The sequence below is a fragment of the Calidris pugnax genome, unplaced genomic scaffold (assembly GCF_001431845.1).
Source record: "Calidris pugnax isolate Ruff unplaced genomic scaffold, ASM143184v1 scaffold44, whole genome shotgun sequence".
Taxonomy (NCBI): Eukaryota; Metazoa; Chordata; class Aves; order Charadriiformes; family Scolopacidae; genus Calidris; species Calidris pugnax.
In genome coordinates this window covers 26,161,549-26,187,408 of record NW_015094506.1, presented here as the reverse complement: position 1 = coordinate 26,187,408, position 25,860 = coordinate 26,161,549, and the positions used below count along the sequence as shown (strand labels likewise).

The 25,860-nt window shown below is 36.9% G+C and overlaps 1 protein-coding gene across 1 annotated transcript in view; it reads left to right on the top strand.

Annotated features, from left to right (window-relative positions):
* The first annotated feature begins 364 nt into the window (after positions 1–364).
* ARID2 (AT-rich interaction domain 2) overlaps positions 365–25,860 on the top strand; it is a 100,749-nt gene continuing 75,253 nt past the window's right edge. The window contains exons 1-3 of the mRNA XM_014964138.1: positions 365–476; positions 637–730; positions 1,627–1,724. Coding sequence (XP_014819624.1) covers positions 385–476; positions 637–730; positions 1,627–1,724 — 284 coding nt within the window. The 5' untranslated portion in view covers positions 365–384. The remainder of the gene's footprint in view (positions 477–636; positions 731–1,626; positions 1,725–25,860) is intronic.

Here is a 25,860-nt window from a genome sequence, read left to right as displayed (position 1 = left end):
ACCCCACCACAACAGTAACCCAATTCATTGTGTGATCCAGCAGCACCATGTTGAGTCTCATGTGCAGGCTGGATCGGTTGGGTTTGTGGTGCTGAGAAGAGGCAGCGGCGGCGGGAGGAGGAATTACTGAGAGGTGCCCCTCTCCCTCCCCGTCTCTTTGCCTGTGTGTTGTGTGGAGACAGGACTCGCAATTACCACACTCTCGGGGCTCCCTTATTCCTTTTAAACTTTTTTTTAAGCAAGCCCCTCTCCATGGCTGATCCCCGGCCGAGCACGGGCACCTGGGTCTCTTAAAGACAAGGAGGAGCCGGGGATTGTTGTTGTTGTTGTCGGCCGTTTTTTTTTTTTTTTTTTTTTTCCTTTTTTTTTTTTTTTAATACAAAAATGGCAAATTCGACGGGTAAAAACCACGCAGACCAGCGGAGAAAGGGACTCGCTTTCCTGGACGAGCTGCGGCAGTTTCACCACAGCAGAGGGTGAGGAAAATGGGGAGATGGAACGGGAGGGGGGGAGGCTTTTAAACCGACCAGATCCAACTTCCAGCCCCTTCCCTGAAGGACACGGCAGCCCCAGCGAGGGGAGAAAAGGGGGCAGAGCTGACAAGTTGTGGTGTTTTGTGTGTATCTCCTTTGGCAGGTCTCCTTTTAAGAAGATCCCCGTGGTGGGTGGGAAGGAGCTGGATCTTCACGCTCTCTACACCAGAGTCACCACTTTAGGCGGATTTGGGAAGGTGAGTGGAAGTTTTAATTTGGGTTTCCCTCCCACTAACCTCTTCCCAAAAGTCTCCTCTGACCCCCGGGGGCGGCGGGGGGAGCCGGGGTGGCCGGGAACCGTCCTATTTAAAGCCGGTTAGGGAAGGTGGGGGGTGGAAGAAGGAAGCGAGCAGACAGGCAGGTTGGTGGCTCGGCCTTGTCGGCGGAGCGAGGAAGGGGGATCCGGGGGTACGGCGCACACCCCGCCCGTGCCTCCCCCGGAGCCCCCGGCCCCTGCCCCCCCTTCCCGGGGAGAAGGCGAGGGGGGAGCGGAGCTCTCCGGTGGGCGAGGGGCAGTTTCTTTGGAGAGGGAGAGAGAGAGACAGAGAGGAGAGAGTCTGAGCGCAGTTTTAGTGCAACTCAAAATTAGCGGGCATGTTTAACATCGATAATCGGCACGGAGCATGGGCTAGGAAACGATCCTCGCAGCCGGGGGGGGCCGGGCGCTGCCCTCCGAGCCCTTCCCGGAGAAAAATAACAAAAGGGGCACCCAAGACGGTGTGTAATCAAATAGCCATCTTTAGGCTTCAAGGCTGGACTAAAAAAAGAAAAAAACAAACAAACCCCCCCAAAACAATACGAACCCTGCCGGCCGCCCCCCAGCCCTCCCCCCCCAAAAAATGATACGTGTATTAAAAAATAAATACAGAAAAAAAACCACGGTGAGAAGCAGGATTATTCCCGAAGGGGAAATACCACCGACTGCCAGGAAAATATATATAGTCCTAAATCCCATACACATTCTTGTTTATTTCTTTTTATATATTTGCCTATTTCCTTCATGGCAGCTTGTGGGATTTTTTGGTGATGTTTGCTGTCAACGACATGTTTATGTGTACGTTGTGTATCTCGGCCTGTGTGTTGTTTTTGACAGGTATCAGAGAAGAATCAGTGGGGAGAAATTGTAGAGGAGTTTAACTTTCCCAGAAGTTGTTCTAACGCTGCCTTCGCTTTAAAACAGTATTACTTGCGGTGAGTGCTATCAAGCTGTTGTAGTAGTATTTTTTTTGAGTGTGGCATTATATTTGATTTTCAGTGTGTGCAATAATAAAAATACCCCTACTATTTAAAAATGCTATAAAATAAATCAGAAAGGACTTGTAATTCCTTAGTGATCTGGTGCAGTGATCAGATAAAGGTAATTCTTTTTTTTAGTTATTTTATTTGTATTTTACATCTGCAAGCCTTAAACTTTGAAGGGATCCCAAATATATAAACAGTGTATGTCAGAGCCATTTTTAGAGATTGTTTTAGAATTATAGTACTGAAGGACTGTTACTAAGAGATCATGTTGTTGTAGTTCCAGAAACTTAGCTTAATTTTTGGAGCACTGAAATGTGTTGATACATGTAAACTTGTTTACTGCTCAGTGGGGTCAGGCATTGAATGAAAATGCATCTGCAGGAAGGTAGACTGCTTTGGATAAATGATATTGTTATCAATTACTAGCTGCAAATAGTATTTTTATTTTAGAGTAAAAGAGATAAATATTTTTTTGCTATTACTTGAAAAATAGTAGATTTCTGCAGTTTTTAAAAATAGGATTAGATTCCTTGAAATGGTACAGGTTGTTTTTTGTGATGCAGGTTATTTTTTTAATGTAGCATGGAGTTCATGTTGAATATTTTAAATTACTGTGTGTTCAGTTACTGGATGACTTTTTTAAAAAAAATATTTTTTTATTAACTTTTGGTGATTATTCTTTGTGTGAAAGAATTTAAAATTATTGCATATGTAGTGTTTTTAGGTGCTATATATAGACGATTATATTCCATTTAGAATAAAGTTTTATGTATGCTGGTTAAGGAATGTAATTTTCTGAATGGTATAAATTACATTTTTCATTGCAATTAATGATATTACAGATGTGCAATACATACAAAAGATGTATGGGTTTTTGGGCTTTGGTTTTGGTGATCTGAGTACACACAAGCTTTATCTGTCTCTAGTTTGGCCTTCTGAATTAGGAAATGCAGTAATTGTACAGGTGCACTTTCTATTGGTTGTCCTAGATTGACTTCCAGCTTGAAGCTGTAGAGTTCGTAGCACAGTGGAGCAGTTATTGAGTTACAGTGATGTCTGGAAAACCTTAGTCAGATATCTGTAGTTACTGAATTTTTCTTTTTTTTTTTTTTGGTGGTGACATGATTGCTTTAAGATCCAGACTAAGAAAAGAAATTACCATTTTTAACAGCTTTAGCAAAGTTTATGATTGCTAGCAGGCCTAGTAAAGAAGTGGGAAGCTCACTTCAGGATGTCCTCCTCTGTTTTGTTTTGGTTGTTTTTTTTTTTTCATCTACTGCATAGTATTGAGATAGTGTTGCTGAAGATTTGTTGGATCATAGAAGATTTGTTGGATCATAGAAAGTAGTTTTTTGCTTTTTGCTTTTTTTTTTTTCCTGTTGGGCCATGTAGTTTATTACTTGACTGGATTTTTACATATAATTTGCAAAATGGTAGGTTTTTTTGGGTTTTACCTTTTCCTTTTTATTTCCATATTTTGTAAATGTTTGAATGGCCTAACTTTTTGCAGTAGAAGGTTGTATGTTATGTGTGTTTATATCTGTATTTTGAAAGCATTTATATGCTGTGACTGTTAACACAATTAATGTTAATTTGGCCTTCTAATGACTATTAATTTTTAATAAGATACTACTTTTTAATTTAGAGTCAGACATACAAAAATGTTATTTTTATTATTAGCATGCTGGTATTGATGTTATTTAAAATACAGTTGTGGAAAATATGTATAAGTGATTACATACAAATAAGTCAAAGATTTTTTACTATTTGGAATTTAGAAAAAAAAGTTGATAAACAGTTAAGATAAAGAATTTTTTTAAATGTCAGTTTTATCATAGTCTCTGTGATTTACTTAGGCCATTCTGAAATAAACTGTCAAGGCTGTTGGTTTTGGGGTGGATTGGTTTTTCATGGTTGATTTGGTTTTTTGTTTTTGTTGTTGTTGTTGTTGGTTTTTTTTCTAAATTACTGCTTTACTCACTGTTGCTTCTCACATAATCTAAGTTTGATGTGAACTGTTTCCCAGCTGTGTTCACCTCCTTACATGTGTGGTAATAAAACTGGATATACACATACATCTCTGCTAGGTTAATGTTCATTATGCTTTAACCTAGAAGGTTTGGGGAGGGGGGGATTTGGTTACAGGGAAAGAAAAAAATGCTCTAATGATAAATTCATAAAAAGGCTCTTGTTTATCCGCGTTGAAGAACATAACCTGGGGTTTCTTACAGGGCTAGATTTTCATGAACTGCTGAGCAATTACCCTTGGAAAAAAATGTTCCTCTTCAGTCCCAAGTATGACTATAATCTTGGCCTCACTATTGTAATGACTATGCAAACAAAGCCAAACAAATTGAGGCATATCAACTTTTATATACGTTTTTATCCAATCGTGTGTTGTGTCCCCTGTCAAGTGAGGGATCTGCATGGCAGATGGGACCCTGTTGAATTCGGAGGGATTCAGTGGTAGGCACCTACAGGCATACATTTGCAGATTTGGTTTCGTTTGTGATGAAAGTTGCCTCTTTCTATGAAACATCTGGCATACCATGTTCACTGAGATAAGATCTCAAGCCACATGGACCACTTACTCATTTTGCTGTGTTAACTCTAGTAATGCTGTCATTTTGACTTAAAATTGCTATGTAAATAATTTAGGAGGTTGAATTATTTGTGTGACGTCAGTAGACCTGTTGGCTGGATCAAACCAAATGTTTTGCAAAACAATCACTGGGTTATGGGTTTTTTTTAGGCAGTGGTGAGGTGTGCCTTTTTTGTTGAAATAACTTTTTCATTTTGGCTGTTGAGGAATTTTGCTGGGTGTCTTTGGGAATGTATGTTAGGCTTCAATAAAGATGTGAATTGTTTAAACTTCTGGCAAAATTCTGATAGGCTTTGTGATAGGATTGTTTATCATATATTCAAATGCCACCTATCTGCCCCTTCTTCCTTGAGCTGCCCTCTCTTTTCTCTCACTGGAAAAAGTTATTTAACATAAGGAGAGTCTGAACCATTCAAACTTTGTGCCTGTGTTGCTTTGAGCTGTCTGACAGGTGAAGTAATTTATGCACTGTGGTTCTTAGTGAGCAGTCAAAAGCCACAGTGCCGATAACCATTGATAGACTGTACTTGTTAATGTAGTTCTGTGAGTCTCTACAGCATCAGAGAGTGTAATTCCCTTGGATGTAGTGCAAATTAGATGTTTCATCTCAATTGAGGTGAATTAGTAAAGCATTTTCTAAATGCTTCTCTAAAGATTATTTTATAATGTTAATGAAAATATTTTAATATGGGGTAATAAATGTAAACATCAGTAATGTGGGCATGCTTTTACGTTTTTGTTAGTTGGTAAACATACACAGTAGGTGAAAAGAAAGTTAACATGAAATATAGCCTGTTTTTTATGTTAATGGTTGATTAGGTTACAGTCCTACAAAGAATTGGGCTGATGTGACCTCATACATTAGTGTAAGGTTCTGTTGGTTTTCGTGTGAGTGTAAGCGATACATTTATTTTGTTCTGGGCCTTCGTCTATTCTTGGGGAGTGAGAGACCTTGTAAACTAAATGTGCAAATGAAGTATGCCTAACTGCATTGAAAATCAGTTTGATTTCAAAAGGTGTTTATCTGCAGTAAGAGAAGTTACGTGAAAGGACTAAGTGTCAGGTAAAATAAGTTTAAGTCTCAGTTCCGCAGAGAATTTCTGAGAGGTGGGAGGCAGGTATGTATTACAAGCTTCTGGTAAAGGTAGCAGAAATGAGTTAATGCTAGTTAAAGGTGAATAAGAATTCGCTGTTGTAAATATATTGGGGAGGTAAGAGGAAGTCAAATAGAGAGGAAAGAGGTCAGTTCATAAATGAGAAGTTGCATAAAGTTATTATAAAGACAAGCCATTATACTGAATTTCCTGAAATTCCATATATAGTAGGATGAAAAAGTGTGAGCAGTTAAAAATCAGGACCATATGAAATAGTTATTGAGAACAAATAGCGGAGGTTGAAATATAAGCATATTTATAAGTCATTTGATCTTCAAGATGCCACTAAGAAATTGAATAATAGTACTGATTTCTTTAATAAAAAAAGGGCAAGAAAAAAACGAAAACCAAGAAAAGGCATGAGCTGAAGAACTAGATAAATTTAAGGGATTCTGTTCCTAGTAAAATAATGGCAGAAATATTAGGGAAACAATAATAAGCAGCCTAGAATTTTCCAAGCAAGATTACTTTAAAAGAGTTTTCTTTGTTATTCTTGCTCAGTGTTTAAAATTAGGATCTGATACTGCAACAGCATCTGCACATAGATCAGCAAGTATGGAGAAGTACAGGACTGGCTTGCCTGCCAGATCTGATTGCAGGTTCAAGGCCCCAGTGGATGAAGAGAAAGTTATAGCTGTAGTAATATTTTACCTGTTTTCTAAAATTCAAATCCAAAGCAAAATCGCTCCTTAACAATTTTTTTATGTATATGAATAGTCATCTGAATGAGAAATTGGGTGAAGGACCATAAACAAAAATAGAATGAAGTATAAAGAATGGATTTGGTGAGTCACAGCAGTTTTAGGTGCTAAAAGAGTAACATCAGTGCTTACACATGCATGTAGTAATACAAGTTTAGCCGTTTTAGGGACATTTAGTGTCTGGATTGATGAATATTATGAGAAGGTGAATAGTGTGCTTGCGATCTTAACAGACAATGATAGTGGGAAGAGTTAAGCACAAGTCCAGGCAGAAAAGAAAAGGTTATCTAAAGAAATTAGGCACACTGTTGGAAAACACAAATGAGATTGAGTTTGGAAAATGCAAGCTAAAACAGTTGAGGGACAGTAATCCAAAACAGATATTCATTGAGAGGGAATAACCTGGAAAGCAGTACTGCTGAAAAAGGGATAGGAGTGGGCCTGATAATCCTGTCAGTTGTGTGCACCCAACTCCCTTTCGTATGAAAGGGATTCGTGCATGCTTCTGACAGGAAGAACAGGCCCCAATTTGCAATATGATATATAGACTTTGTAAAAAATATCAGAGCAAGTTTAGGTTGCATCCACAAAGGCATTGAACAAGTGGGAGACGAGGTTTTGTATGAGATTGTGTGACTGTGTTTGGAGTTCTCTTTTACTTTCGGAGCAACAGGTGGGACAATTTAAGCTTAGAGAAGAGCAAAAAAATTAAGAAGGCTGAAGGGCCTAATTGATTTTAAAAAATATTTGAGAAATAAATATTTTGCTTGGCTAAAAGAAGATTTTGGGTGAGAAGGGAAAATGGTATCTGACAAGCATTTTGAAGGGCCTAGATACTTAAAAGGGAGATTAATTTTAAATAAAATAAGAGGCTGTGTTAATTTGTAAGCTGAGGGAGAGAATTCAGAGCAGATAGCAGCACAAAAACCACCCCAAGATAGACTCCAAGCAGAGTAGAGGGGAAACTCACACCGTGGGTCGTTCAGAACTAGCCGGGTCAGGGCACTAGTACACAGGCAATGGGGAACAAGCCAGGACTGGCAGAGAAATGGACCAGATGACCTTACAGGTTCTGTCCATCCTTGAAAATAGCCCCGTAATGAAGGCTTTCATCTTGCATAGCTACAGATTTTTATTGCAACACTACAGGCTTCACCTGCGGAATCTGTTGCACTTCATTTTGTCACAAATCCTGCAGTCATTGGCAAGACAGGAAACAAAGATGTGGATGACATTTTTATGATTTTTTTTTTAAATTATTTTTGCCTCCTCAAGATAAGCATTGTAATGCGTGCTTCAGTCAGATGTCTGAGGCTTTGCTTTTAAGTCCAACGTGAATATTTTACATAGTTGGAGGGGGAATTTTATTTCAGTTATACTGTAATCATACAGTCAACATATTCACAATCAAAGACTAGTTACTGTTCATGCTATAATGCTTTATTTAGGGGAATTCAGTATGTTGGCTGTTAACATGTTAGAATGTCTCTCAAAAGAAGTTATTTATTTGGATGGATGTTGTCTTGTCAGTTACTGGGAATCTGCTCAAAAGAAAATAAAACTTCTATAATACAAAATTTGCATTAGGCCTCTTCTAAGGAGACCAAGCAGCAGGTGAAAGGAAACATAGCTACCTTAAAATTGCCCTTTCTTAGAGTTATGGTGTGATACTAGTCACTATGCAGATGAGTTTGGCCTCTATCAAAGTTTCTGAGCTTTTTCTTCAGAGGGTAAACTCCTCTTTACTGCTGAAAATGTAGTGAAAAATCAGTGCCAGGAATATTAACATATTTTCTCTTCCTGATTATTTTTCTGCAAGCTTTTTGTTAGAAATGACCTAAATCACTGCTGCTAAGCTGAAATATATTGGTTTATTTGAGGAGGGGTGAATGTTGTTCTTCAGTTTTAATACAGAATTTTGATTGTTTAACTTGAAAGCTTATCTGGACAGATGTCAGAACTAATAACCTACATAGAGCAAGTTTCTGGCAACACTGTAATAACTGTGGTGACTTCTAGGACGTACTGAATCTTCTAATAATCGGTAGAAAGTTTATGTGTTAAGACTATTTTCTAATCTTCAACTGATACAGTATCGAAATTAATTTTTGCTTTAAAATTATTAATAGCTGTGATAACGTCTTAGTTTTGACTAAATGGTAATCATATTCCAATAAGATCAAGAGTCTTTTTGGAATGCAAGGATATTGCTTCTTTCCTTGTGAAGTGGAATAAGCCTGGGCTAAGTAAAGAAGTTTCAGACTTTTAAAAATCTATTTTAGAGCTAATAAGCTTTAATTATCTTGTTTATTTGCAGTTAAACCTCAGTAGATAAGACTTTCATACTCCTTTTTTATTTTCCTAACTCCTTCCCCACTTTCCTGAGTAATGAGATAGAGAAGTATAATTTGTTAAGTTTTACAGGTGAGGTACTCGAGATGCAGAGGTTCAGACTGTTGCTTTGAGAGTGCATGTCAAATAGGAATGAAATCCAAATACAGTAAAACCTTATTATTTTTTCTATTTTTTTTAGAATCCAGTTCTGACAGGCAAATTTCTTCTTCCTGAGACTTAGTTAAACCATCTATGAAAGGGGGCTACTGTTACTTGCAATCTTTTAAAATTCCTCTTTAATCAATAGCTGAGGAAGGATTGTTTGAAAAATAAAACAGGATATTGTTATGTTCTGTGAATTGGAAAACTGAAAACTAAGTATGTAACAAATCTATGAGAATGGATTGTTTGTGTTTTGTTTTGCTGTGCTTTGTTTTAAAATGCTTGTTCAGAGTGTCAGAGGTGTCTTGCAGCTTAAATGGGACTACTTAAGAGTAACTGTAGTACCAGTCCACATTATTAGAAGACATACAGTTCATAGAGGGAATTGGGTATAGGCCAGAGATCCCATCACATGATCTTTTTTCTGGTTATCAGTGTGATACATATTTATTCTGTGCCCTTAGTTAAATTATTTGCCATCTTTTTATTCATATTTATAAAGTGGGTATACTGATGTTTGTTTACCTATCTCACAGATAAGTGTGAGACTGTAAGCTCTTTAATGTAGGGATTGTGTCTCTTCATGCTTCTATGTCACATCTTAAATATTTGAAAATGAATATAAATTAGGAATATATGAGGAAAATAAAACTATTCATAAGCTTGTGTGCCCTCTGCGGTGTTGAGAAGCAGAAAATATAGCACAGATGAGAGGGAGAACAATCTTTATTCCTTAGGGAATAAATAAACTTGGGATACCTAAGCAGAGAAATATTGGAACAGTTGAAAGAAAGAAGCTTATCTTAAGGAAGGATAATAAAACGGCAAGATGGTACCCAGAATAGCGAGCTTAGGCTTTGCCTGAGGTACTAGATTAGTGAGCTAGGTATCAGATCTAAAATACAGTCTCCTTGGAGCAACAAGTTCAAGTCTAAGCAGACCCGAATTAGATTTTCGGCAACAAGGTAGTGACACTGAGTTCTCCACTTTTTGCTTTCCTGCTTTCAAACTGAATGTGCATGCGTTTATTTTAAATCCAGATAAATTGTAGCAAGCCAGCTATACTGCAAGAGGGATTGCGTACTATTATAATGGAGTGGAGTTCTGTTGGATGATGCACTGGAGCATGTTTGTCTGCCAGAGTGAACTGTGTTCATACTATTTTCCTTTTTTATTGGTGTGGGAGGAGCAACTGTTCAGATTAGTAGTCTTTTAGAATAATTTGCAATGTTACTTGTCAATCCGTAGCTGCCTAAAATATATGAAAATCCTGTGAAGCAAGGTGATCATTCTGATTCAGAGAGAGCTTTTCTCTTACAGCGTTTGCTGGACTTCTCGTCTGTTTGTTTGCTGAAATTTAGGTGGGTCATACTTCTGGCTGCCTGCATTTCTCCATTGTTACGTGCTGTGACGTCGGCTGGTTGGCCTCTGCCTCCCAGTCCAAAGGTTGCTATGCTGCCATGAGAATCCACGTGTAGAGATTCTCAGCTCTGGAAATCACTCAATCATATGACTAACTTTTGAGTAGCTCTGTTAAAGTTCTTTGGAGAAATGCTATAACAACGTGTATTACTGGGATGTAGTGTGTTAGCGTAACTTCTCGTTTGGGATACATACCAAGAGCTTAATTAAGCTAAGTGAAAATAGTTCACTTTGGGGGTAAATCTAGAATGTTCTGAGTATGTTAACAATGATTATGGCATAGGATAGGTGTGTAGAACTGTGTGGTGTTGGTTTTTTTTTTTTTTTAATAGTATATTTGTAGTAAAAGAAAACTTCTGGAAATAAACTTAGGGTCAGTTTTTCCCTTACCTGTTTATTTTGCTCAGGACTATCTGGATTCTAATGATGTTAATTAAATTATGCAGAATCCAGGCAATGGCCAGGTAAACAGTGCCATGTTACAGAATTCATGTGTGTCCTCTGTAATTTTGGGGAGGATAGCAGAGCTTTGAAACAATGGAGATTACAGAGCTGTTTCTTCGATGTTTTTCTACCCTCAATACTATCTATGAAAACCTAGGAAAATTCACATTTCTAACAGTATATGTTCATATAATGTTACAGTTGGACAGTAAATACTCTAAAGATCAGGAGTCGCCTCATTTAAGTATGAATGTGCAACCTTAACTTTGTCGCTAGAGAATATTCTTCATAATAGAGCTTTGTGCTCTCTGTGGTAAATGGGAATAAATTCCATGGCAGTATTAATCTATTGTATCACTGTGAGATACCTATTTTTCCCCTCATATATACACATAACTCTGACTCATCATTCAACTGGAAATTGATTAATCTCAATATTATTTATTTCTAAGGAATTTTTCAGTGTGCTTTCGGTGCATTCTTCCCCCAGTATCTTGGCTTCTGTGGTATTACCCACGTGGGCCAATTCAGGAATCCTTTCCTTTGCTTGTGGGCTGAGGGGGATTCACTGTTGCAGTACTGCTTACCCTGGCTGCCTAGCTCACAGGGCTGTCTGTCTCTTATTCTCTGCTGATCATCATCTTCTCAATCTTTGACTACAAGCTGGAATTCATCTTCTGTTCCTTGACCCCTTGATGTCTGTACCCATTGACTGCACATGGAATATTTACTGTAATCAAATTAATTCCTAATTGTAAAGAAAATTGAAGGAAGGAAAAGGTATGTGCAGGTAAAAGGGCAAGAGGACAAAGCACTAAATGTCAGGTACCTAGCAACAGTAAAATACTGAATTTCACAGCAAAACGGTAATAGATTCTGTGGTACCTGAAAAAAAAATCAATTCGGCAGCTGTGGACATGCAGAATTCACAGGATCCAGATGAATATCTAAAGGGTGTTTCACACACCTGAAAGACGGGCTTTCAGGTACTCTGCAGACTCAGTCAGGCATTGCAGCATTGGTATGCATTTTGCTTGTTCTTCCAAGGTCATTTTTGTAACTCTGAGGTATAGAAACACAATTTTTTTGTTGTTGTTGAAAATTTTGTTTCTGAGCACAGTTACGTGCAGAGGCTGACCCCTGTAGTGAATTATTGTGTTTAATTGGATTTGGAGAATATATAGGGCCCTAAGTACCGTACAACTTGGAATACCTTTAGTAAGCATTTTTTTTTCCAAATACTTCGAAGTATTTTATTTCCATTGAACTTAGCTAAACTTGGTATCCTGTTTAATGCCATGTGCTTCTCTGTTTATATAACATGAAGTTATTTTTTAGGAAGATGTTATGTTACTCAATGTGTATAGAATCGTAGTAAGAGTGTAAAAGGTTAGAAAATCAAAATACAATACTTGGTGACAATGACTTCATCGTGTTCAGTATTGTTTCATTAATATGTCCTATGCTAGTCAATATGCTATTATTACTGAAATATAGTTATGTTCCTAGAAAGGTGTTTTTTGTCATAAGTGAATATGAGATCTTTTTCTATTTAGATTTTTATATTATCAGTACACAAATGCCCTTTTTCTGTAGTAGCTCTCATTTGTCTAATAAGCAGTTTAACTGTATTCTAAACAGAGTTATTCCAGCTGTTGAGAAAGTGCTTAAGTAACATCAAATAAAAATGTGACTTAAAAATAATCTACCATTCTGTATGTAACTGTAAACGAACGCCCAACTTCCCTAAATGCACTGATATATTTCTGTATGTATTTATGTGTGATGCAGTTTAAAATGATGGTTGTCCATAAATTTATGTGCCTGGTAGAAAGCAAAAATATTCTGTTATTTTTATGGTGACTTGGTGCTTCTGTAGGTCTGCTGAAGGAGCTACATTTCTAGACTGTTGCCCATGTGGAGTTCTCTGTAGATCTGCTTAGGGAGAGTTTCATCCCTCTTCAGAGCTGGGCGGAAATCAGTGGCATCCTGGGTCAGTTCTGCAGTGTGCTTGTAAAGGTCAGGTGTGTAGGGTCTGGACCATATATATTAACGCAAAACATGCCTGCTTTAGCAAGGAAAGAAACTAAAAAAGTGAAGTCAATAAAGATAATATTAAAAACTTAAGATACTGAAATTGGTGTAAACAGAGTGTTCATTTCATTTTTTTAGTTTCCTCAGGAGGTCCTTACATGTAAGCAAAAGTTGCAGACTCAAGGTTTAGCAGTTGTTTTCGTTTTAAAAGAGTTTATGAAAGCAACAGGATTTGTTTTTCATATGAGTAAATTAATTTAAGCTTGCTTTTTTTGGAGGGGGGCTGCCTGGTGATCTAGCTAAGTAAGGTAAACAAAAAGCTGTTACCATTATTTCTTGTTTTCAGAAACTTATCTAAGAATTGACTCATTTTTATTATAATTTCACTAGTATAGTGTCATCTGTAATGTTGTTGACTTACAGCACTCACAACATCAAAATAAATATGATTACAACCATTTCTGTGTTGTGGAAATAATCATGTAAAGTTACAGTGAAGTAGACACGACATAAATATGATTGTTTGCATGCCATATGATGTACAGCAACAATATAAATGTACAGGATTCTTGATCTGATTGCCTTACTAGTTGCAACGTTAAACGGTGCATTGTATGGGATTCCACTGTAGAAGGCCACCAGGTGGAAGTGACTCTCAGGGCTGTATCTTTTTCCTCAAGGTTTTTTTGGGTTGTTTTTTTTTTTTGATTCAGATGGTATGTGTTTGCTATGGTTTGTGGCTTCAGAGAAGTCTCTCTTTTTTTTTTTTTTTTTTTTTTTTCCGACTTGGCAGCTGCCCATCAGGAAGACACACATCTCCTGACCAGGCGGGCAGAAGACACTTATACTCAAGCTACCCTGGCTGTGAGGCACATGCTAACTCTGCCTCCAGTTGGGCCAAATAACACATGCTGCTTCCTAGTCACCTGTAGGCCAAAGAAGAGGGAGGACGAGGAGTTTAGAGGTATTTTAATGAGAGGGGTGTAGGAGACCATTTGAGCATAGGCGGTCGAATTGCAAAGGGAGGGAATGTGAATATGGAGTGAGCTGGGTGCATTCATGCATTGGGTGAGGAGGCAGGAATGTGGGAATGTTGGTGGAGAGAACGCTGTTTGGAAGGGCAGATGGGGTAGATGCTGTAGAAGGAGAAGGAGGGGTTGTGTAATCAGATGGTGCTAAGTTAGTCTTTAGTGGTCAACTCCCTCATTTAAATTGGGACGTTATTTGTCGCTGGACATTATTTGACTCGTGGCCCAGATGCTGGGTCGCTACTGAGTGAAGGCTGTCATTATTTGTAAAGTGCTGAGTGGTCTCTCTCTTTTGAGTTGCACAATTTGCTTTCTGCAGTGAGGTTCTGATTTACTGGTACACACTGCCTAGTGGTTCTTCTGCATCTTTGTTTGCACCACCAGTGCTGCATGAACAGAATTAATTTCTGTTCTGTTAGTTTATATTTTTCATTAACACGGAATTTACCATTTTCATTTTGGTTTAAAAAATCTGTCATCATCACAATTACTGTTACTTTTATCCTTATATTAAAATATCATAAAGGCATAAAATTGCATATAATCAAATAAAGGATTTTATCTCGTCCTTAAAGAGCTTGCAAGGAGAAAGATCTCATCTTGGAAAATATTTCTTCCTGGGCATTGCTGCATTTAAGAAAGCTAAGAAGGATATGGTTGTGGAACAGTAGGGGTTTCTTCAAATGCTGTTGTTGCTTTGAGAAGATTACTAATGTTTATGAATACTTCTCTTATACATACAAAATAATGCATAAATTTTATTACATATACGTCTGTGTATATATAGCATATGCAAGACTGGATGCCAGCTTAAGTTTGGGATAGGTTGCATGGACTTTCTGTCCCACCTCTAATATTACATATGTGTTAAGAATTTTCAATGAGAGAGGAAAAGATTTAATGCAGCAAACTTTCAAAAACTCTGAGGAATTTTTTTATAGCTACAAACACAAAGATACAGAGGCCAACTTTGGATTTTGCAGGTGGAAGTGGGTGCAACGTACTGCTTCTTTTTGACGGTTCTTGATCTTCTCTGATATGAAACTGTTGCTTGTCTGGGGCCTTAGGCTTCTGTAATTTGGAAGGAGACTTTTAACCACAGCCTGCTCTAAGCAGAGCGTAGAAAATGGCTGTTGTTTAAAACCACTCCAACTTACTGGATAAAACAGTGAGCAGAGGGCAAGTGAACTAGTCAAAGATGCGGGCAAACTATATTTTTCATGCGACTCTGCAATTTCTACCATATTGCACAGTTACTGTAATATAGCTACATAATTTCTGTTTCTGCTACGATTTGAATGATTTTTGCTATTAAATAATTTTTGCTTTTTTTTTAAACTAAAAAATAATGTCAATCTGTGTTTAGCAGTAGTGCTTATTGCCTCTCTTGAGCCGTCTCTGCCACACTGATGTCTCCAGAGAATAAAACCAACACGTTATTTAAAATGGGTGCATATCTCCTTTCTCTACCTCTTGCCCTACCTCAGTTCATAGAGGAAGCTGGAAAAAGAGCATAGGTCATCATTCTTTCTTGCCTATGTACATCAGAAATTATTGCTGTTATCTTACATAGCAGCTTGTGGTATCCTTTTTCAAGCAGGCAGTCCTGCTGTTCCCTTGAGGGGCTGCTGTGCTGCTGGCATTGCCCCCCAGTAGTGATAGCAGCTCTGCTTGTAGGGTTTTGGTGGTGGTGAGTGCTTGTTCTGTGGTGGTTTGTTGGTTTGGGTTTTGTTGATGTTGTTTGTTTGTTTTAATTGTACAGTTCTGCTTTCATGGACACCTGCATCAGGGTTCCACTGACTACGTTAGACACAGGGATAAGCTAGCAGATTAGAGTCTTGAATTGCCTCGTTCTGTTGTTGGTTTATTTCTTAGTGGAATTTTAATAGATCGAGTTTGGTAAGTTATTCATATTGCCTTACGGTTAATTTTCTGAGAAGAGTGGTGTTTTTTGTTTGCCTTCCTTTTAAATTTGTGAAGGTTGTCATGCATACTCAGACAAGTCCCATTATAGACTAGGGAGGAAGAACAACACAGTGGAAATAGAGGAAGAAACCTCCACACTTCTTTCTAGGCAAGTATTCATTATTGATATCTTCCCCCCCCCCTTAACTAGTTTTTACTACAGTAGATCAAGTCTTGTCACTTGGGTAATTTTCCGGGCTTAACAGTTGTGTTGTCTTCTTGAAAGTTATTTACAGATGGAGATAAATAGGGTTTTTGGCTAGTGCTTAAAATGGAGCAGCAATTTAATGAGAGTGATCAAATTAGTAAAAACTTCAGAAGGTCTCGGTAGTATGTTATGTGGATACTAAATGAGGACGCGAGAGGAAGATCAGAGGATCTTAGGGAGTTTTAAAATGAAGGTACATGATGATGAAAGAGGTTGTTATTTTTGTGGTACTTTCAAGAAAGCTGAGTAGGGACATTTTGCCAGGAGTGGTCCTAGAACAGGAGAGCTTTCGTAGTCACAGGTTGTCACGTAGAATGTTTATGTGTATATAGATTTTATATGCAAAAAGCATAATGGAGAGAATATCGTGCTTTGATGATCAAGGAGGCAATGATAGACGGATTAATGCAGTATGGAAAGTAAAATGGCAGAGTTCATCAAAGGATGATACCAAAAGTTGAAAGTGTTGAGACAGGTAGATTTGTGGAGTGGAGTAGAGTGAGTGCAGAAGAGAATGAATTATTCTTGAAAACATTTTCCTTGACCATGAGAAATTATTGTGTAATCAAGACACATAATCAAACAAAATTATGATAGTACCATGAGGGTGTTTGGTGAAAAAGAGTACAAATATCATGGAGTTAATAATAATGACACAGGACATATAGACTGATTATGAGCAATATAAAATTGACAGTCAAGGTTGAAAAAGAGTACAAGAAAGCAAGTATAAAATGCTCCATGGATAGGAAATTTTGTAACATATGATCAGTGAGGGAACAAGATAATCCTTAGTACGGAATCCTGCCCAGGGAGGTGGTTGAGTCACCATCCCTGGAGGTGTTTAAGAAGCATGTAGATGTGGCACTTTAGGGCATACTCTAGTGGCTGAGATTGTGGGGGTCTTCTGTGTGTGTATGGTTGGAATCGGAGATCTCGGAGGTCCTTTCCAACCATTAAGATTCTGTGCTTCTGTGATTTGGACCTTTTGTCAGAGAGGGAATGGAGAGTAATTTGAAAACAAATACTGCCAAATTAAGTTCAGCCAAGGCTCAAATCCTTGATAGGTTGATATCTCTTACAGTGGGAACTGAAATGCCTAAAAAGAAGAAGATAAATTCCAGAAGCCATCTATCTAATAGGATATTTGAGGCATTATTAATGTAATGTTTTGTATTTATTTCCTTACAACCAAGTTGGTTGTATTTTTGGGGTGCATTTTTTTTTCTTAAGTCATTCGAATGGTGTTTAAAAAAAATAAAAACAATTACCAGCTGGAGTTTCTGTTCTTTTTACTTTTAAGCGTAACATATTGCTGTTATGGACTTCTCTTAAATTTTAAGCGCTGATCAGTTTGGAGACCACAGCTGTGGTGCCCGGCAATGATCCAGCTCCTGCTACATAAGGCAAGAACATCTTCCCCTAGTGGGAGGAAATCCCATGGAAGTATGTTTCTGCAAGATCATGCCAATGAACAATTGCACTTACTTGCTGGATGTGACTGACACTCTTGCTTTACCTTTTTCCCTTATGTGGATGTTAATTGAGGAGTCACAGAATATACAGACTCCAACATAAACAGAGAAATAAATGTTGATCTCGGTGTAAAATGAGATCATCTCTAGGACTGATTTTTCCATCTTAACCTTTGCCTAAAAAAAAAGATCTAAATATGGTTTTTATCAGAAAACACGTATGTTATTGAGCAAGTGGCGTCTTCTTGAGAAAGCGGCTGATCTTCTACCACTTTTTCACATACTATAGTAGTGCTTCAGAATTTTAAAGCTGGTTCTCAGCTGTCAGCTGCCTCTTGGGCTATTCTCTGTAGCACCCTGCTTTTCTTAATAATCAAGGTTGAAATGCAGTCTATGGGTGGAGTCGCACTGTATTCCGTTTCCAGTTGCCTGTACTTTGACCTGTAATTGGGAGTTATTGATGGAGAAACACAATACTGAGGCTGAACTGATACAATTACCTAACTAAAAGTTTGAAAAATGCTATCACAAGTGTTTCATTCTTGTGGTAAAACAGATGTGTCTTAATCTTAGAATATATTCATATTCAGTAATGCAGTGCTGCATGTGAAGTTGACCTTCCCTACGATTGGCAAGGTTTTTTGGTAAGAACACCTCACAAAAGGTGTTTGGTTGCAAGGGTGTTTATTTTAATGTACTGTAGTTCTCACCCTGAAGGTTTCAGGCTTGTTTTCAATTTAACAAAATGTTATTTACAACAAATGTTTGTTGACTTGAAAATGGATTGTTGGAATTGTATTTTGCAGTTGTATAGCAAGTGTAGTATTTCGTACCTAAGAAACTTGATTTAATTAAAGATTTTTTTGAAAGTTTTTTTGCTGAAAAGGAAATGATGGCAGTGTAAGTCTACCTTAGCAATTGAAGAACTTCATTGTGGGTAGCTGACACAAGGTATTTTGTCTCTCTGAGCCTCTGTCTTAGAAGTATGGGTACAAGAAACCTTTCTCACAAAGGAGCAATTTCTCAGCATGCAATAGGAAGTTTTAATATCTCCTGTCTCATTATGATAAAGTGTTTTGGAAGTTTAGATTATAATTAGGAACTTCCCTTGTTCATAGTAGCAGTTGTATTTTTGTGTCGATAAATTAAAACCTAAATGCCAGTGTCCTGATTAATCAGGGATACAGTTATCACCAGTTTAGTAGACAGTTTTCCTCTAACCTTTTTCAAACTTATTCTTCTCAATCTTCTGCTTCTGCATTTATGCAGAAGCATAACATATATGTTTGACCTCGTATATGTTTGAGGCCACCCTGATAATGTAGGGTTTTTTACCTGTTTGTAAACTTTCCCTAGAAGTACTAGTTTTCATGTTTTAGTCCCTTCTTTCAGCACTAAAGCAAGCAGTACTTTTACACGTACAAAAGGGTAAGGCAATATACTTTTCTTTTACCATTCTAATATTGATTGATTTACTACAACGTTGAGATCAATCACTTTTAGGCTTTACCTTAGATAGGGATCACAAAAATAAGTATGTTACTTCACCTGTAGTTACAGTGGCTTACTGTTGGTCTGATTTTAATTTTATATGTTGCTTGTGAGCTCAAGGAATCAGTTCCTGCAGTTCCTGCAAAATAGTGAAGAGGTTACTTGAGTACATTTACTTTTTAATCAGGCACCATAAGGACAGTAGAAGTGTCAGATTTATAGCTAGTATAAAGCTGATGATGTCTGCATATCACTGGTATGGAAGAGCAGGGAGGAATCATAATTAAGCTTCTATGTAGTGATGTTTTACCTGTCACTTAAAGACTGGTAGTGTGTGTATGTTTGCCTTTTGTCTCAAGCAGGTGAATAATGCTAATTCCCATAGAGTTTTAAATCAGGGATGTTCTCTGAGTGGGACGAGAATGGTGCCTGGGTTCCCTGGTTTCAGAAGAAGTTTTCACTGTGTTGTGTTTTATATAAGATGTGTGGTCTAGTATATCTACCTTATAGTAATTTGATTAATCCAAACTGTGCTTATGTTGCTATTGTATGTTTGAGAACTACCCTACATACTAAATATATGTTATATAGAACGGGTTTAATTTTGGTAAAAAAATGGTTCTGAATATGCATTTACTACAAAGCATTAAATATGTAATAAGATTTTACAACATGTACTTTTAAAATCAAATAATATTTGTAGAAAGTAAAAAATCTTTTAAAGATCTGCATTTTGTTGCGATAATAAAAACATCTCTGAAGTGAATCATATATTTAAATGTATTATTATTTGCAGATTATGGTAAGCATAATAGAATTTTAGAGTAGTACAATTTTGGTACGAGTGGCTCATACTGGGATGTTTTTTGTAATATGAGTTGGAGGGAAAATACTCTCATTGGCTTTTAAGGAAAACCCTTAAACTCTGGAAAAATTTGGAACAATTCAGAATAATTAATTTATCTACAGTTAAAATAATCTGGTTTAAGCAATCATAATTTTCCTTTGTTCCAAAAATGTCAGAAACACTTATTTGAGGGACAATTTGTGTAATTACTCTAAATGAAAAGGATAAGAATTCTTGGTCTGGGTTTTTGCTTCAATTATTTATGGTTGTGGAGAGAGGGAAGTTGTCTTATATTTAACATAGTAGAAGAGCTGCAAGCAGTTCCTTACTTACCTCTTCCATGATGGTAATTTCAGACTTTCTTTTTTATTTTCAGAGCTACTTTTGGCTGTAGCAGACTACTGCAATTTGGCAAGGTCAGGGCCCTATAGTTAGTGAAGTGCCTTCTGTCCGTCCAGTTGTTACATTCTGATTTTTGTCTGCATTTTAGGTGGTTAAAATTGTCTTTCCTTTTCTCACTTCTTTGTGTTAATTTGACAGCATGTCAAAACGGTAGCTAAATATGAATGGCACCTATGCCACTGTCAAAAGAGCAAGTAGTAACATATGCTGTAGCCAGGAAGATACACAAGTTCTTTTTGGAATTTGGGAGTTGTGATGGTGGAGAAAGGACAGTTTGGTTTTTCTGAAGACCTTCCTGTTCTGAAATTCTTGCAGTTTTGCCGGTTTCCCCTTCTCCTTTTTAAACACAGAAAAGTGAACAAATACAGCGGAAGTTTCCCCTCTTTTGAAGAGGGGTGGGAGGAAGTTGGCCTCTGTCTTCCCTAACTCATCTTGTGATACTAAGAGCTCATGACCCTTGTCTGGAATGATTACTTTCTACCTCTAAGCTCTAGTACTACTGCGCTGGTAAATTGGTAATATATTGCTTTGAAATTTTCTTACTTCTTTTTAGGAAATGAGATTTAATAGGAGTTTGTATTTTAAACAAGCACCCCCTACTCTCCCACTCCCAAAAACCTACAGAATTTAGGAAATGTCAGAATTACTTACCTGATTTAGCATTTAGATGTTTTCTTCAAATGACCCAAGGCTTTCCCCACAGTTCCTAGACACACTCTAGATGGATGGTAGATATATAAAGGGGTAGAAATACGGGACCATTCATCTGACTTCTTAGGAACTTCTATGAGCTACTAAGAACAGTTGGTTTTGCAGCGTAGTTTTAATTAGCTTTAACAAGAATATTTTTTCCGCTGTTTTTTCACATGGTACAAAAATGCAAAATTCTAAACGAGACAGTCTGGAAGGTGAAAAATGAAAGAAGCTTATCTACCTGTTATAAGCTGTTCAATGGTATATTTTCCAAGAGCCACATTTATGTGCACTGATAAAAGATGACATTTTGTATAAAGACAGTACAAAAGATAAGTAGTCTTTTTATTTTACTGTTGTCTTAAAAAAAAAAAAAAAAGAAAAAAACCTAACAGTACAGTAACACGCTGACACTTGGGCTTTTCACAGAAGCACCATTATAAGTACTGTGAAATGGAAGAACTTCTAATGCTTTCTAGAGAAGTTTGGCAAGGGGAAAAAAAAAAGTGGGGACAATATAGTTTGGGCATTTCTAAAGTGTGTTTTATAATAAGGAATATTTGCAGAAAAATAAAATCCTTGCTAGGATTAGTCAGTTGCTTTTTTCTTATCTAATTCTGCAATCCCTGATGATGGTATCACAAATGGTTCCTGTGCAGAGTATTACGATATGGTGATTTGGGATTATGTTTTTGTGGGAGAATAGGGAAGATGGGAGTGTGTAATATATTTTCACAAAACAGTAGTATTATGAATTCATAACTTGTGGTTTAGAAGCAATGTCAATGTCACCAGTTACGGTGATTGAATAGGTTAGTCTCAAAAATTAGAATATTAGTTGTTACTTTTTCATAATGCAGTTCACTGAAAAAATATTAATAGACTGCTAAAATGAAGTACAACAGTATCTATTTTATCTCTCTAGTAGTTCCTTATATACGGCACTTTCAAAATATAAGAGTTTTAATATTCTGGAAGACATTACATAGTATATGCTGGTAAATAATTTTTTCTTACTTTCTGTATTTAACTGAGACAATGGGATTTACCTGACTTAAGGTTTCATGGTGAAACTTGCATGTAAATAGTAATCATTCAGTATGCAGCAAATTAGGTAGGTTAATCGTGATTTAAACTGTTTGTTTTTTCCATGCTACTGGGAGATGGCAAGGCAATACTGGAAATTAATGACAAAGAAAATACATGCAACTCGTGTTTTTTGTTTGAAGATCCAGAAATCTGTTCCTGTGTATTTTAGGAGGAATTTATTCCATCACATTTGCCTATAATGGAAGAGAGTAGACTCTCTATCTGATGGTATTGGTATTAGTGTCAGATTATAGATAGGATGACAAATGCTGCTTGTATGTCATTTTTATGCTTCTCCGGTAGTAAGGCCACACCTGTAAGACAGAGCATCCTTTAAACTTGAAACACCTGTAGAACTAGTTGTTCAATTATGTTCAATTTCCAACACTGAAAGAAGTGTGGTTTTTCAATGACTTCCATTTGTCATTAGGCTGTGATGTGGTTTTGAATACTGCAGGTGAGGGGAAAATAAGGAAGTTCTGCAGTTGTTACAGTTTTTTATATAATATTTTATAGTTGCCTATATGAGATAGTTAAAAGATGAAAATTGCAGATTTCACTTAAATGTGGACGTTATTAAAATAGGGAAAAATAAGCTGTAGAAGACTGAAACTTTAATCTAGTGAGTTACAGCATTGCTGTAACATCTATAATGTAGTCTCTTTTTATTTTGCTATATGTCAGTTTTAAAGGAAGTTATGGTTAGTTACAGTTAGGATTGAGAATCTTATTTTCTAATCACTTTTTTATTCTGATTCATTATAGAATACCTCAATTCAAAAATATTTGAGGCAAAACCAGTTATTGAAGTGCCAGTTGCAAAAAACAGAATGTTGTATTAATAAGAAAATAAGTGAATATAGAATTGCTATCATAGCCATTTACCAATGATCACTCTGAACATTCAAGAAAACCATACAGTGCATCTGAAAAGTTAACATTTTTTTTGTCACTGACACTTAAAATGAAAAATGTTTCTTATGTCCATAATGTTGTGTGTATAATGTTAATGACATTTTTTTCTTTCTCCAAAGTGGAAGTAAAATTAAAATAGAAACTTTGGAGTATATGGCTAGTTAAGCATACAGACTGAAAATAATGCTTTTGGGTTTGTCCTTTAGTTCTGTTCCCAAATCTGTCAGATAAGGGATAGACCTTTTCAGGTTTTGGACAGGTAAACTGTTGCACCATTTAGATCCTGTAAGGAATACTGCATGTAAACTAAGTGGCATTGTTATTTTGGAAGTTTCTGTTTACATTTCAAACAATGGTTTTATGTTTGTATCCATTATTTAAGACTAGTTTACCTCATTTAATTTCACATTTTCGGAGAGCTAAAATAATCGCAACATAAATGTCTTGTTTGTACTTTCAGTATCGGCCAAACTAACAACTGTTATGGTTTATTAATGTGTAGGTACACACATAACTCTGGCTAGTGTAGTTTTCAACAAATTACAGTCATTAGTTCCATCTGCCTTGGTATGTATAAAATGATGTGTATATTGAGATACCTGTCAGTCTATCTATCTTTTGATATGTAGAATTGTAATGGCAAATGTTTGCAATTTTGAACAGTACTGCAGGTTTCTGCTTTAGCACCCCAGCAGTGCTGGTGTAAATGTTTCCTAGCACCTCTTTCGTACGTTCTGTGGTGTCCTCAGACTGCTCGGTCCTTTGCATGAAGGTCAGTGAAGCTGCTGGGTTTTGAGCTGGGAAGGCTGGGTATCCTGGCATTGAAGTAGTGTCCAGTAACAAAATGCATTTCTCATATATTTGTAGATTAGTGTTTACAGCTCTTTTTGGGGCATTTCAGCTTGCGCAAATGGTTGGAGAAATGGTTTTGGAAGCATACTTTTCAATAAATACTTTCCTTAAACTAGAAAATGATTCGTTGTGTGAAGAAATGAGTGTTAGAATCTTGCCCTATGACATTGTATATTCTTTACAACCATTCAAGCTTTAGGAGCATGTGACTACCTTTAGTAATTTTTCTCTTTTTTTAATCAAACATGATTTTAAAAAGGTATTTCACCCTGCATATGAACTGTATATCCAAATGCGCAATCTCAAAGCACATTGCATTCGACAGGGAATAGGCTGCCTACCAACTTAGACGTCTAAGACATTGATTTAGGAATAAGTCACAGTCTCTTTGATTTACTTCTCTTTTGAAACATCTTAAAATATGACTGAAAAACATTACAGATGAATTCGTTATTAATTATGGTGGTTCAGTGATATACTCTGCACCATGAAAGAGTGCTCACTACCTTAATCTTGAAACATTTATAATAACCATTGTTTATTTCTCTTACTAATCCCCACTGCAACTCACTGTGTCCCTTGGGCTCAAGAGACAAAGTGTTACCAGATCTGTTGCAGCAGAGTGCTCCAGGGCTCTGCTACCTGTGTTTTGATATGGCTTTCAGTGTTTGTTAGTATGTTTATAGGAGAAGATGGTTCTGTTGCTTCACTAAAAATGCATGGTTATAAAGAGGGGATCAGTTATGCTGTAGTTACTTCTAGAAAATGCAAAACTAACTAGAGGGTTTCAGGTATCTGTCAATAATTGAGCAGACTGGGGAAGGATCTGGAAACAAATCAGGATCAGAGTTTCCACTATTTGACTACACATTTATTTCAAGAGAATTAGAAGAGGAAAAAAACATTTACTGCAGTAATGGGCAGAAATTACTCTTGGGTGTGTGGTTTTTTTTCTTTCTAACTCTTTGTAGAAAATAAATTAATGAATAACTAACATTTTCTTCTCTCTGTAGTGCCTTTTGGTATTTTCATTGAAGTAGTTATTTATAATTTTTTTGTGCTTACTTTTGCCTGGAAAATGCGCTCAAACATCAGAACATGCGGTCATTTTGAGTGAGTAGTGAAAAATGTTACACTGCTATTTGCTGTTGGCAGTCTTCTTTTTTTTTTTTTTTTTTTGGACAGAAAGTTGAAGGTCTTGGTCTTGTGTTCTTGGTTCCATGATTTTCTTGTGAACTAGAGTCAAAGCCAGTTAAAATAAAATCTATTAAATTTCATAGGAGTTGGGTCAGGCTTTCTGAAAAAAATAAAGATTTGAGATCTGATACGCTGGCAAAATCCTAACCTTTGGCTCTGCGTGTATAATTTAGGGTATTTTTATATTTTCATGTTACTAGTGCTCTGGCAAAATAATTAGCCTTTCTGAACAGATACTTAAAACATTGCATGCTTTATCTGATGGCTGGTACACGATACAGTTTTGAAACTAAAAGTTGATAGTAGTGAGCTGCTTGGTTGTAATGGTGGTGATACAAAACTCCCCTCTGCATTTGCACATCGTGTCCTTCACCCTTGCTCTTCACTTTCACTTGGAGCGAGCAGCGACTGGAAGTGATGGGAGAGGGCCTCCTGTCAGGTCTAGGAAGCAGGCAGGGGGTGAAAGACAAGATCTACCTTTTCATCCTGAGGTGGCTGCACAGGTGACTGAGAGACTACCCGTGGGGTTATTTGTACACATAAAACTGCACTGCTACTCAGTAACAGTCTTTTAATGCGGAATCTGCCGGTTACCACTGTGAAAATACAGTACTCTTGGGTTCCCAAAAGTACATAATGGTTGAGATGTACCTTCCAGAAATGATGATTTTATCACTTATTTGTAGAGGTGTTCTGAATGAGATCTGGTTCCCATTGTACAGAGTATTGTAAAGACATGCAATAAATTTCTTCCAAAGGGTTTGAATTAAATAAGCAAAGACAATGAGACTTGAACTATGCCACTATATGTGGAATCATCCTGTAGGTTGTTACAATGCTACCTGTATAGCCCTTGCATTTCAGGTCTCTATTCCAAATGCGTGGATATTTGAGATGAGCTTTGTAGTGCACACAATTGATTTAATGTATTAAACTGTTTGCTTTTCAAGTTATGTAAGGCAGTGGTAAGCATAGCCCTCAGACAAATGAAAAGTGAGTATTCAGGTTGTCAATATGTACTCAAATGTCAATAATTCTTAACACTAAAATATTAAAAATAGTCTTTTTTT